Source organism: Otolemur garnettii, unplaced genomic scaffold (genome assembly GCF_000181295.1).
Source record: "Otolemur garnettii isolate 467f Iridium unplaced genomic scaffold, OtoGar3 scaffold00103, whole genome shotgun sequence".
In the NCBI taxonomy this organism is placed as follows: domain Eukaryota; kingdom Metazoa; phylum Chordata; class Mammalia; order Primates; family Galagidae; genus Otolemur; species Otolemur garnettii.
Window position 1 is genome coordinate 6,236,462 of NW_003852498.1, and position 12,440 is coordinate 6,248,901.

A 12,440-nucleotide genomic window follows, 5' to 3' on the forward strand; every position below is an offset into this window, starting at 1 on the left:
CTTGAGCCCAGGAGTTGGAGGTTGCTATGAGCTGTGATGCCACAGCACTCTACCCAGGGGAACAGCTTGAGGCTCTGTCTCAAAAAAATAAAATAAAATAACCCCTTATAAATGTCCCAACTATCTGGAATTATCTACAGTCAGAGATTCATAAACTTTACAAGATTGTATAAAGTTTAGAAAATCCCATGTTTCTAGGATTTTAGAAAATACTTAAGAAGCACTAATTAGATATAAAAATAATCAAAACAAAATCACACTGTTCACAGTCACCTCTTGGTATCCATGAAGGAATGGTTTCAGGATTCCCCCCAACCCAAGGATATAAACATCCATAGATTCTCAGGACTCTGACATAAAACGGCACAGTATTTGCATACAGCCTATACACATTCTCCTGTATACTTTAAATCACCATTAGATTGTTTGCAATACCTAATGCAATATAAATGCTATGGAAATAGCTGTGATACTGTATTCTTTACAGAATCCACAGATACAGAGAGCTAACTGTATTTTTCCTAAAGTTGATACAACAAATGTCAATTTACAAAAAAATGACAGGTTCAGTGGACAAAAAATGCAAACAAAACTACAATCAAAATGAAAAGGAAAAAATATTGAAATCATAGCTTAAACAAAAAGAACATAGAAAGTCTCTGTCTACAAAAAAGAATCTTATACAGTATTTTTAAGAAATCTATAAAAACACCAACAGAGTAAAAGAGTAGGAATAGAGAATTCACAGGAAATGATACACACAGGTTCTGCAGGACGGCATCACCTAACAAGTGAAAAGGCCAGCTTATGTACAATCACGAACTTTCTTGAGCCCATCAGAGCTGAGGTCCTAAAGCAGGGAGATGAACTGCTTCGAAAGACTGAGAAGTCCCACAAAGAAAAGATGAAACAAAGAACTGTTTCCCTTTAGTAGAACATGGCAGGCAGAGGTAGCCAGAAGAAAAGGAGGTAAGAAAACAGCTTTAAAAAAAAAAAAATCACTTAAATGCTGAGTAAGGGCGGACTAGCATGACAGGCTAGTGTAACAGGGAGCCCAACACACCAGGTGTCCTGCACTCACTCACAAGCAGGCTTACAACAGGTACTCAGGAAGGCAACTAAAAAGCGGGGCTGCCTTAGTGGTGCACAGGCCCTTCTTTCATATCCACAAAAGCCTTAAGCTTGGACAAGGGCAGGAAACCCTCCCAGGAGCCACCATTTCTGGGAGAGATGTAGAAGCAAATATGGTCTGCCCAAAGCAAGGAGGTAGGGGAAATGCTCTGGGGTCCGGTATCCTGCACACTTACAAATCAAGTACAAAAACAGATACAAAACATGCTAATGCAAGCGAGGAACAGGAGACCCACCCTCCAAACCGCAGGGTCACAGCAGCAGTTAGGGGTCATGCAGGGAAGGGAAGATACACTGGGAAAAACTCACCTCAAGACTCAAGAGCATGAGTCCTGCCTAAGACCAAAGCTAGGCCAGAAAACAAAGAACCACGACCACCACTGCCCTGGGGTAAGCCCAGCGCTCCTAAGTGAGAAGGATGCAGTGTGCTGCTAAAAGGAGCAGCGTGGACAGACATCCATGGCCCAGCACACAGGGAGGCCAGGCCTGTAACAAGCATGGAGCAGACAGCCGTCACTACAGAAATCTGAAGCCTATGATGAATGGGGAGTTAAGTGTAGGACAAGAACTTACTGAGCACTAGCTACGATTTCAACCCACTACACTAACAACAAGACAAAAAGAGATATGCCCATGGCACAAATACTGTGCCTTAATCTCTACTGTATATCTAAACAATGTCTAGCTTTCAATAATAATAAAAGATACACCCAAAAAGCCAGCAAAACCAGCCACTGGCAGGAGATAACGCAGCCAACAAAACCAGATCTTGAAATAACAAAGATGTTCAAACCATCAGGCTGGATTTTAAAATAACTATGAATAACATCTTAAAGAATCTAATGAAAACTTGAGCACCATGCATGAATAGACTGAGAATTTCAACAGAGATCCAAATTATGACAGATTTGTAAATAATTATCAAAATTTAAAAATTCTGGGTAAGTGCCCATAGCACATTAGTTACAGCACCAGCCACATACCCCAAGGCTGGTAGGTTGGAATCCAACATGGAGCAGCTAAAATGACAATGACAACAACAACACAAAAAAAATAGGGTGGCACCTGTGGCTCAGCGGGTGGGGCTCTGGCCCCATAAAACAAGGGTGGCAGGTTCAAACCCGGCCAAGCCAAACTACAATGAAAAAATAGCCAGGTGTTGTGGTGGGCATCTGTAGTCCCAACTACTTGGGAGGCTGAGGCAAGAGAATCACCTAAGCCCAGGAGTTGGAGGTTGCTGTGAGCTGTGATGCCACAGCACTCTACCAAGGGCAATAAAGTGAGACTCTGTCTCTAAAAAAAAAAAAAAAAATAGCTGGCTGTTATGGCAGGTGCCTGTAGTCCCCAGCTATTTGGGAGGCTGAAGCAAGAGAATTGCTTAAGCCCAAAAAGTCTGAGGTTGCTGTGAGCTGTGATGTCACAGCACTCTACCGAGGGTAAAATAATAACACTCTGTCTCAAAAAAAAACCTTCTATGAGCATATCAATATATTAGATACACATGAGGAAACACCAAACTTATATAACTAGTATTTATCAAAGCCAAAACATTAACAGAAAAAGAATGAAAAAACTATGGGACAATATCACACTGTTTAACATGTGTAACTTGAGTCCCATAAGGAGGGAGAAGAGGCAAAAAGAATGATTTAAAGAGGTAATGGTCATGAGTTTCCACAAACTAATGGAAGAACAAACCATCAACCCTCTAAAAGTAGAAGAAAAAAGGCCCAATATGCTCAAAGACCTAGATTCATCATACCAAAACCACTAAAAACCAAGGAGTACCAGAAAATCCTGAATTCAATTCAAATAGGCAAAAAAATATATAGAGAGAGGAAAGAATTACATCAGACCTCTCATCAGAAATGGAATGACTGAAAGGACCATTGAGCAACATCTTTAAAGTTTAGTGAAAGAAAAAAAACCTGTTAACCCAGAATTCTATGTCCAGAAAAAAGTATCTTTTGGAAATGAACAAACAGATAAGAAAGATTTGATATAAATAAAGGTCTTCCAAACTGCTCCCTCTGTGCCTGTCAGTATGCAATGGTCAAGCTGAAATCATGGCTTCTAACGCTCTTCCTAGGAGTTCAACACTCTTATTTCTATCACCCTCGAGGATGGAAACACAGCTAAGAAATCTTCGCACAGCTAGTACCCAGGACTGTGACTGACTACAGCAGCGGGTTTTAATAAACATGTGGGTGATGATGGGTGATGAGAGAACAAATGTCAGGGCCACTCTGGAGAGATGAGAAGGAAGCCAGAAGCAGAACAGGGTGAGGGCAAGAGCACAGAAGTCAGTCAGGAAGAAACCTAGAAAGCAGAAAGATGAAGCCCAAAACCTCCTGGGATGATGTCTCATTGACCTGCAGAAGTGCAACAGTACATTCAAAGAAAAGCATCACAGCAGTATAATTCATAGTATTTCTACTCATTTAGCTTTTGGATAAGAAAAATAGGAGGGAAAGCTTCAGACTAACTTCAGGTAGGTAGAAAAATTCAAAAGCTAAACATTTATAATATATTCAGGCCTAGTGGTTTAAGGGAAGAGTGGAAAAATAACTTCTAGAAACTCAGATTGGTCTGAAAGAACCATGTACCTGTTTTTGAGCATAAGTACCTTGGAGAACATCAAGCCTCTTTGGCTTCCTTATGTCCAAGAACCAGAGAGAGGTTTTTATGTCCTAGAATCATTCCCTCCACAGGATCCCTCTGGAGTCCAACTGTAAGCATATAATCATGTTGTCACACAGAATATGTGGACAGTCTCTAACGTCCAGAAAAAGTTAGCTACCTTAGAAACCTCAACTTGCAAAAAGTAATACTAAATGATAGACTGAATAATCATGGCTGGATTTCTCTCTACTGGGCAGCTCTGTGGTAAAATGACTGATAAAGTAAGAGACTGACTCCTAAAGCTCCGGAGGTTTATGTTGATTGAGATATTTCACATGTGCGTAGGAGGCACTCCTCACAACACCTAAGGCACCATACACGTACAAGAAAACTGCTGGCACCGTAAAGAAGTTAAAATACAAACATTACTCAATATTAATGCCACCACTTTTTTAATAGGAGAAAGGTTATGAGAGGGACATAATTCTTCTCTTGATGAGTTCTCCTCTCATCTGCTCTTACCCGTTCCTGTAGAAGTTCCACAACCTGCTGGACACAGTCATTTACATCACAGGAGTCTGTTTTCAGCACCAATTCAGGGGCCTCTGGTTTTTCATATTCAGAATCAATCCCAGTGAAACCTGTAAAAGGTACCAGGTAATTGAGGGGGGTAGGAAATTAAAATGGTTTTACTTCTTCAGTGCGGATCTCTGCTGTGTATTACAAAGTTAATATCTGCGCTGTCTCCTCTAAGCTTACGGAAACGTCTTTCTTGGGAGAGGATTTCTAATTAAATTTGTGTTTCTTCCTTAAACGCGTATAGTTCATTCTCATTACTCACAGTAGTCATGTTCAATAAATTTGCCACCAACACTAAATTAGCAATTACCAAGTAACTGCTCCTAGCTGAAATATGAGGTTAGGTATCTGCAAACCTCTGGTCGTAGCATTTGTGTTAACCGATTCACTCTTTCACTTTGTTTTATGTGTGTCTCCACTTAAAGACACTTTATTTAACATATACTGTCGAGCCACTAACACTGAACTCATGGGTGCTCTACCTCAAGCCTGAATGAAGCTTCCCTAACACACGTCTTTCCTCATAAGGCACATCTTAGCCTTCTTGTCCTTGGAAATATGAGGGGGCCATTTGAAATAGCAGTATCACCCCCCAAAATCATAAATATGCAAAAAACATGGCACTAAATAGTCTGCAAAAGGACACCTGTTTACAGTATGAGCCGGGGGTGGGGGGGGGACAAGAAGTCACCGTGTTGACTTCAGCCGGGAGCCAGCAGGTGTGCCAGGTGACTCTCATTTTCACCGCCCTGCTCGTAGCCACAAAGGTGCCAGGAGTGTTGATTTGGCGGTTACAAATAACTGTTAGCAAGGAGTCAAATCCACAGATGTGGGATCCACAAATAATCAAAGTCAAATCCACCACTTCTGTCACCATTTCCCTCTTAAGTAACTGCCTGTGAATAAATAATTGATACAAGGTAATCCAGAGCATCTGGATTACTCCACAGGAACAAAGGCCACAGTACCTGCGCCCTGGGCATAAAACCAACTTGACAAGGCTTTTGTTACTCTCAGTCAACACTGAGTTCATCTGGGGAAAGACGCGTGTTAGGATTATCTGTGGCCAGACAGAAGCTTGGTAGGCGCCTTCTGCCATGGACAGCAAGTTCGGCCAGTCAGACAAACTACTATTTGCTTAAGCAAAACATAAACAAGGATGGTGAGCCCGTTAAGTTACCTAATAAAATACACAAGCAAATACAATCAATTTAGATAATAACCACTATTTAGTTTCCCTATTGTATACACGTTACCATGTTACCGTCAAGAAAAGAACAAATACACATTTGCCCAAAATGGGCTAGCTGGGCCAAAGATACACTATTCCCATTTTATACTCCTGAATTACCCTATAAGTAAGTTGTTCAAGGCCTGCCTGCTTGTGGAGCTTAGGTTATTCCTGCGTTAGAACAGTAAACATGAATTTAAAATTATTTTTACTGGGAGGGAGGAGGAGGGAAAAGGTAGGGGGATTGGTGTGTTCCCACCTACTGGGCACAATGTAAAGCTATATGAGTGGGGGACACAGCTACATCTTGGACTCTACCTAGTGCAAACAATGTAACCTAATCATTGTACCCTCAGATTACTCTAAAATTTAAAAAAAAAAAAACATTTTGATTAAGAAGTACAGTTAACCAAAGAGTTCTAAAATATGTACCATAAGCTTATAGCCTGCTTATTTCATTTCTTTGTATTTCATATTTCTAAGCATCACCTTGGAGTCCTGAACTCAAGAAGAAATTTCTGCATGACCGATACCCTCAATGGTATTTAGCAGTAGGTCACAATAAAATACTGCTGGGGAAAAAAAATAATTCAGGTTAGAACACTAGTTGTTAAGCTCTGATTCTCCAATGCAGCAGCACCCTAGAATCACTGGGTCCCATCCCATGAGATTCTGATTTCATGGGCTTGGGGCACAGCTGCGATCCTGGATTTTTTTAAAGTTTCAAGGAAACAATAACGTGTAGCAACTTGACAACCACTGGCTTAAGATAAGTTGGCTGAACCACCATTCTCCCCCTACCTAATAAATGTATAATAAATTTAGACCATAAAAAATTAATATTTAAGGTGATAATTAAGGCAGCGCCTGTGGCTCAAAGGAGTAGGGTGCCAGCCTAATATGCCAGAGGTGGCGAGTTCAAACCTAGCCCCCGCAAAAAAAAAAATAAATAAATAAGGGGATAATAAATAACTTCTTGAGTAGTAAATACGAAAATAATTTTGGCTTGGTGCCTGTAGCTCAAGCGGCTAAGGTGCTAGCCACATACACCAGAGCTGGTAGGTTAGAATCCTGCCTGGGCCTACCAAACAACAATGACAACTACAACCAAAAACTAGCTGGGCATTATGGCAGGTGCCTATAGTCCCAGCTACTTGGGAGGCTGAGGCAAGAAAATCACTTAAACCCAAGAGTTTGAAGTTGCTGTGAGCTGTGATGCCATAGCACTCTACCCAGGGTGACAGCTTTGAGGCTCTGTCTCAAAAAAAAAAGAAAAGAATCTTTTTTTTAATTTTTTTCTTTTTTTTTTTTTTTGTTCTTTTTTCCTAGAAAAGAATCTTGATATCAGAATGGCTGATACAGGGATAAATCTTCTGCCTAGTAGATGTCATATAAAGGTCTAAATAAAGCGTGAGAACCTCGGATGTTTGCAATCTTGTCTATCTCAAATGATCACCAGGCTTTGAAATAACACAGATAGGGAACTTGTTAAGCACCATTTTGACAATAAGTAAAAGATTCTTTTAAAAAATAAACAACTCTATAAGTTCCTACATAAGGAACATTTTATCAACATCTACTTGGGGGAATGTAGCCAACATCTATGGAAGTAAACAAGAATCTAGACTAAAATAAACACCCTCCCACTTACAAACTGAAAGCAATTCAAGGGCATTCTGGATGTGGCCTCATTCATCTTTCTATTTTTAACACCAAACATACACCTTGCACACAGCAAGCATTGCTAAATGTGTACCAAACACCCCATTCCCACTCCACCTTGTCATCCATCCCACAGGCATTTACTATGTGTGTGGTGTGATGGGCATATGGTTTGGGCCATGCACTGTGCTAAATTCTTTTTTTTTTTAAGAGACAGAGTCTCACTTTGCTGCCCTCGGTAGAGTACTGTAGCATCACAGCTCAGAGCAACCTCCAGCTCTTGGGCTTAGGCAATTCTCTTGCCTCAGCCTCTCAAGCAGCTGGGACAACAGGTGCCTGCCACAACGACTGGCTATTTTTTTGTTTGAGTTTGGCCAGGGTTGGGTTCGAACATGCCACCCTTCGGTATATGGGGCCAGTGCCCTACTCACTGAGCAACAGGTGCCACTCGACTGTGCTAAATTCTAATGATAGAAAAACGCTCAAGACATTCCTGCTCAGAAGTAGCTTACTCCAGCAGACAGACAAATCTATCTCCTTTACCAACCAATCAATCCTTGTAAAAGTACAATTAAAATAAGAAAAAGATCCTGGACATACCATTTTGCTTTTCTATGCCAAATTTCTACATAAATAGACGAAAAGTGGAAACTGCCTATCCAGACAGGCACAGTGGTTCACATCTGTAATCCTACCACTCTGGAAGGCCAAGGCAGGTGGATTGCCTGAGCTTAGGAGTTCCACAGCAGCCTGAGCAAAACGAGACACTCATCTCTACAAACAGAAAAACTAGCCAGGCGTGGTGGCAGGCACCTGTAGTCCCAACTACTTGGGAGGCTGAGACAAGAAGATTGCTTGAGCCCAAGAGTTTGAGGTTGCTATAAGCTATGACACCACAGCACTCAACCCCAGGGCAACTGAGTGAGACTGTCTCAAAAAAGAAAAAAGAAAACTGCCTATCAACAGAGCATGAAACATAAGTTGAAGGGCTAAAACTGTTTCCTTCCCATTGTCATAGTGTTCCTTCTAACAGTGGCAGACTGTTCCTTCTAAGAAGGTGCCAGCTTACCAGGTCAAAGGAGTGACAGGAAGTAGCCCTCATCCAGGGGCTGGGTCTCCATGGCAGAATGACTGGATATCAGCCCTGACCTTGGAATTGCACATGACCATGGCAGGTAGAACTGGCCTCAACTGCTAAAGTGTCCCAGGTCCAAATACAGAAAAACTCAGAATAACAAGCATTTTCCTTCCCATTGAACTTTTTCCTTTTTAGTGCCAGAAGCTGAATGTCCAAAGCTGTAACTCAGAGCTCCTGAGAGTTCCTGAAATAATCCCAGGCTATCACAGCCACTTTTAGGAAGGCAAACAAAAGTTACCTGCATGAATCACTGATCCCTAAACAATTCTGTGGACCTTTATCTTTTAATGCCAGCATGTCCTCTGTTTTTGTTAATAACAAAACTAATATCAAAAGATACCTACAAGATAAATAATATAATCTGTATCAAAGGCCACAGCAGAGATATGGTAGAAATTTCTCCTTCAAGGACTAAATGTGCATCAAAGCTGAAACCACAAAACATAAAAAGCAACGTGTACTGTTATTCCCCTCAGCAGCTGTGGGGATTGGTTCCAGGACTCCCTGAAAATACCAAAATCTGCAGATGCTCAAGTCCCTTATATAAAATGGCATTGTATTTTGTGTAACCTACATGTATCCACTTGTAAATACTTCTGTTGTTGTTGTTCTTGCAGTTCAGCCAAGGCGGTTCGAACCTGCTACGCCCTACTCACTGAGCCACAGGTGCCGCCCCCACATGTAAATACTTTTAATCTCTATATTAATTCAATCTAATTCAACAATCATACATGGAATGACTAAGGCAGAATTCTATCACCAAATCGCCCCTCCTATGGAATGAATAAGAGACCGTTCCCAGCACTACAAGCAAGAACAAAACATGATCCTTGGTATTAGGATGCTTATAATTCAGGTATTTTTCCCAGTAGCTCTAGGACTCCCTACCAGGGGTCCTCAAACTTTTTAAACAGGGGGCAAGTTCACTGTCCCTCAGACCATTGGAAGGCCAGACTGCGGGCCCCGGGACGAGTCAGCTGCCAAGCAGGACAGGCAGTGGCAGCAAAAACACCTGGCAGGCCGGATAAATGTCCTAGGTGGGCTGCATGTGGCCCACGGGCATAGTTTGAGGACGCCTGCCCTACACTTTCAATGCAATTGTGGGGACCGTGGCAGCTGGCACCTGATACCTAACCTAATGATAAGCACCTAATTCTATCAAGTAGGTTTTCTCCAACCACCCAAGTCCCAACTCTGTCGTGCTGAGTAGGATTCCAACATGACCAACAATACTCATTTAATGCCCAATACTAGGTGCTACCAAGCCTATGGAATAGAATGGTGTAATAAAACTCAACTTTCTCTTTTCATACACTCCAAGTCACTTAAACACTCCCACTCTCTCAGGGAAGGTTATCAGTCCCACATAGGAAAGATAAAGTACCTAAGCTAAGACAAACAGGGAACGAAACGTTACTGACCTTTAATTTCTCCTGCCCGTGCTTTTTTGTAGAGTCCTTTGACATCCCTTTGTTCACAAACATGCAGAGGAGCATCAACAAATACTTCAAAAAAGGGTAAACTCGCGCCCTCGTGGATTTGCCTTGCGTTGTTGCGATCCTTAAAAAAAAGACACGCACAGAAACAGTAAAAAGTGATCACACTAGTCACAAAGATGCCAGATTATTATAATATGAGGGATGAGTAAAAAATGCTTTTCACTCAATTTAGCAGAAAATATATTAGACATAATTTATATTTTTAAAATGTAAAATAAAAAAATAAATCTAGGAACATCTAAGTTTGACATCTATTGTTCTTAACTACTTTAAAAGGTATACTCTGCTACAAACCCAGGATAGTGGGGGATTACACAAAGAAAACAACAGGTACATATAAAATCTTTCACCTAAGCTCCGTGTGGAACTTGAGATAAGGTCCAGCCCCAACGCAGGTGACATCAGGCCTCTAACATAACATTCAACCTCAGCCTGAGCTGGCACAAAGAGATGGATTTTCTCAACCTGACAGAAGAGATGCATTCCTCTGCTAAATGCTAAGTGCAGTGCCAACATTTTCAAAGCCGGCCCCTGCAACTTCCACCATTCTCCTTCCACATGGTTCATTTTAGCGTTTGCCACCTTCCTTAGGGCCCCTCTAACCGAACTTACCTACTCCTACTCTGGCCAGATGACCATGTTTTTTATTTCAAAAAGAAAATCCCCAGGCCTGAAAACTCTCAGTCTCCTCTCTGGCATATAAATTCATCTCCACCTTAATGATGTTTTTCCCACTGCCATTCCTCCCTTCATATAGTCTAAATCCCTTCCCTTGTCGGGTTCTCCCTACTTTGGTGCATTTCACATGACTGCCCTATGAATACCTAAGCTGCTCCTCGCCTTACCAACAGGTTCTTTCCAGGGTTCAAATTCCAGGGACTCTGTGCATTTCACAGGACTGTGCTATGAATTCCTAAAGCCTACATAGCCTCCCCTGGGCTTCTCTATTTCAACTGTCCCACACTCCAAAATGCAACCCACTGCTTACCCTACACAGTCCTCAAGCACATTTTTTTTTTTTTTTGAGACAAAGTTTCACTATGTTGCCCTCGGTAGAATGTTGTGGCGTCATAGCTCACAGCAACCTCAAACTCTTGGGTTCAAGTGATCCTCCTGCCTCAGCCTCCTGAGTAACTGGGACTACAGGTACCCTCCACAATGCCCAGAAACTTTTAGAGACAGAGACTCATTCTGACTCAGGCTGGTCTTGAACTCCGGAACTCAGGTGATCCACTCACATTGGCTTCTCAGAATGCTAGGATTACAGACATGAGCCACTGGGCCCAACCTCCTGTAGCACTATTTTCAATGCCTTCGCAGCACAAACTAGGACATACACACGAATACATGAGCCCTGACTTCCCTCCTGAAATTAAACACACATTTCCAACTTCTTCTAAATATATCCACCTGGATATCACAGACACCAAAACTTAACATATCCAAAATGGAACCCATTCTCTCTTTCCAAACTTGCATCGCCTCTTATATCATCCAAATCAAGGGTGTGACAATGCTCTTCACCAGCAATCCCGGGAGCTGTTCTGGTTCCTTCTCCTTCTACCACATTTATTCAGCCACCAGATGACCATAAAGTGCTTCAGAGTTTACCTCTAAATATTACTCTAACCTGCTGTGTTCTCTCTTCCCTACTCCCTAGTTCATCCCACTTCTCTTGTCTGGACAACTTCAACACCCTTTTTATCAGTCTTCTGGCTTCTAACTTGGATATTCTCAAAGCCATACTCTACACTGTCCCCAGAACGACACAGGATGCAAACCTGGCCATCTAACTCAGCTCTTCAGAAGGAGCTTGCCACCCTTGGGGTAAAATCAAAGTTTCCTGGCATGCAACATTAGCCTGGCACCTTGCCCCACTGTTCTCAGTCTTGCACTTGATGCCCTGTTAATGATTATACCTGCCTCGTCTACCAGGCTCACTGTACCTCATGCCCCTGCTGCCCCCACCAGCTGAAATACGCCCCTACGCTCCCTCACAGCACATCTCTGGGTGTGCTTTCCCTGCATGCCCAGCGTAAGGGCTCTTGCTTCCTCCAGGTTATCAGAGTACCCAGTATATGCCTCCGTCACAAATCTTACCCTAAAAAATTAAAATCGTCTCATTAGTTTTATGACTTCAGTGTCCGTCCAGCAATTAAGCTGTGATCTTACTGTTCTAACTGCCCTTTTAACGAAGGTGTTCCCAAGTTTCCACCTATGACTCTCTTCTTCTTCTATATACTCTTTTGAATATACTCGACCTCATCTAGGCTTTAGCTAACAAAGTTATGAACTCCTAAATCTAAAATCTCAATCCTACTCAACTTTTCTGCTTACATTGGGATGGAGCAGAAGCTAACCTGAAGCAAGAGCCCTTATCCTGGGCATGCAGGGAAAGCACACCCAGAACCAATTTCTCCAGAGCCCGGTGGTCACACCTGGAAACAATTTCCCCACAGCCCGGTGGTCACACCCGGAACCAATTTCCCCACAGCCCGGTGGTCACACCCGGAACCAATTTCCCCATAGCCTGGTAGTCATCTCCACTCAGACACTCCACTCATACTTCCAAAGTAAC

General features: G+C 42.2%; 1 protein-coding gene across 1 annotated transcript in view; it reads right to left on the reverse strand.

Moving 5' to 3' along the window:
* The window catches only part of PAPSS1 (3'-phosphoadenosine 5'-phosphosulfate synthase 1), a 103,598-nt gene that overhangs the window by 68,701 nt on the left and 22,457 nt on the right, over positions 1–12,440 (reverse strand). Inside the window, exons 4-5 of the mRNA XM_003796343.2 lie at positions 9,785–9,923; positions 4,276–4,394 (exon numbers count right to left, since the gene is read on the reverse strand). Coding sequence (XP_003796391.1) covers positions 4,276–4,394; positions 9,785–9,923 — 258 coding nt within the window. The remainder of the gene's footprint in view (positions 1–4,275; positions 4,395–9,784; positions 9,924–12,440) is intronic.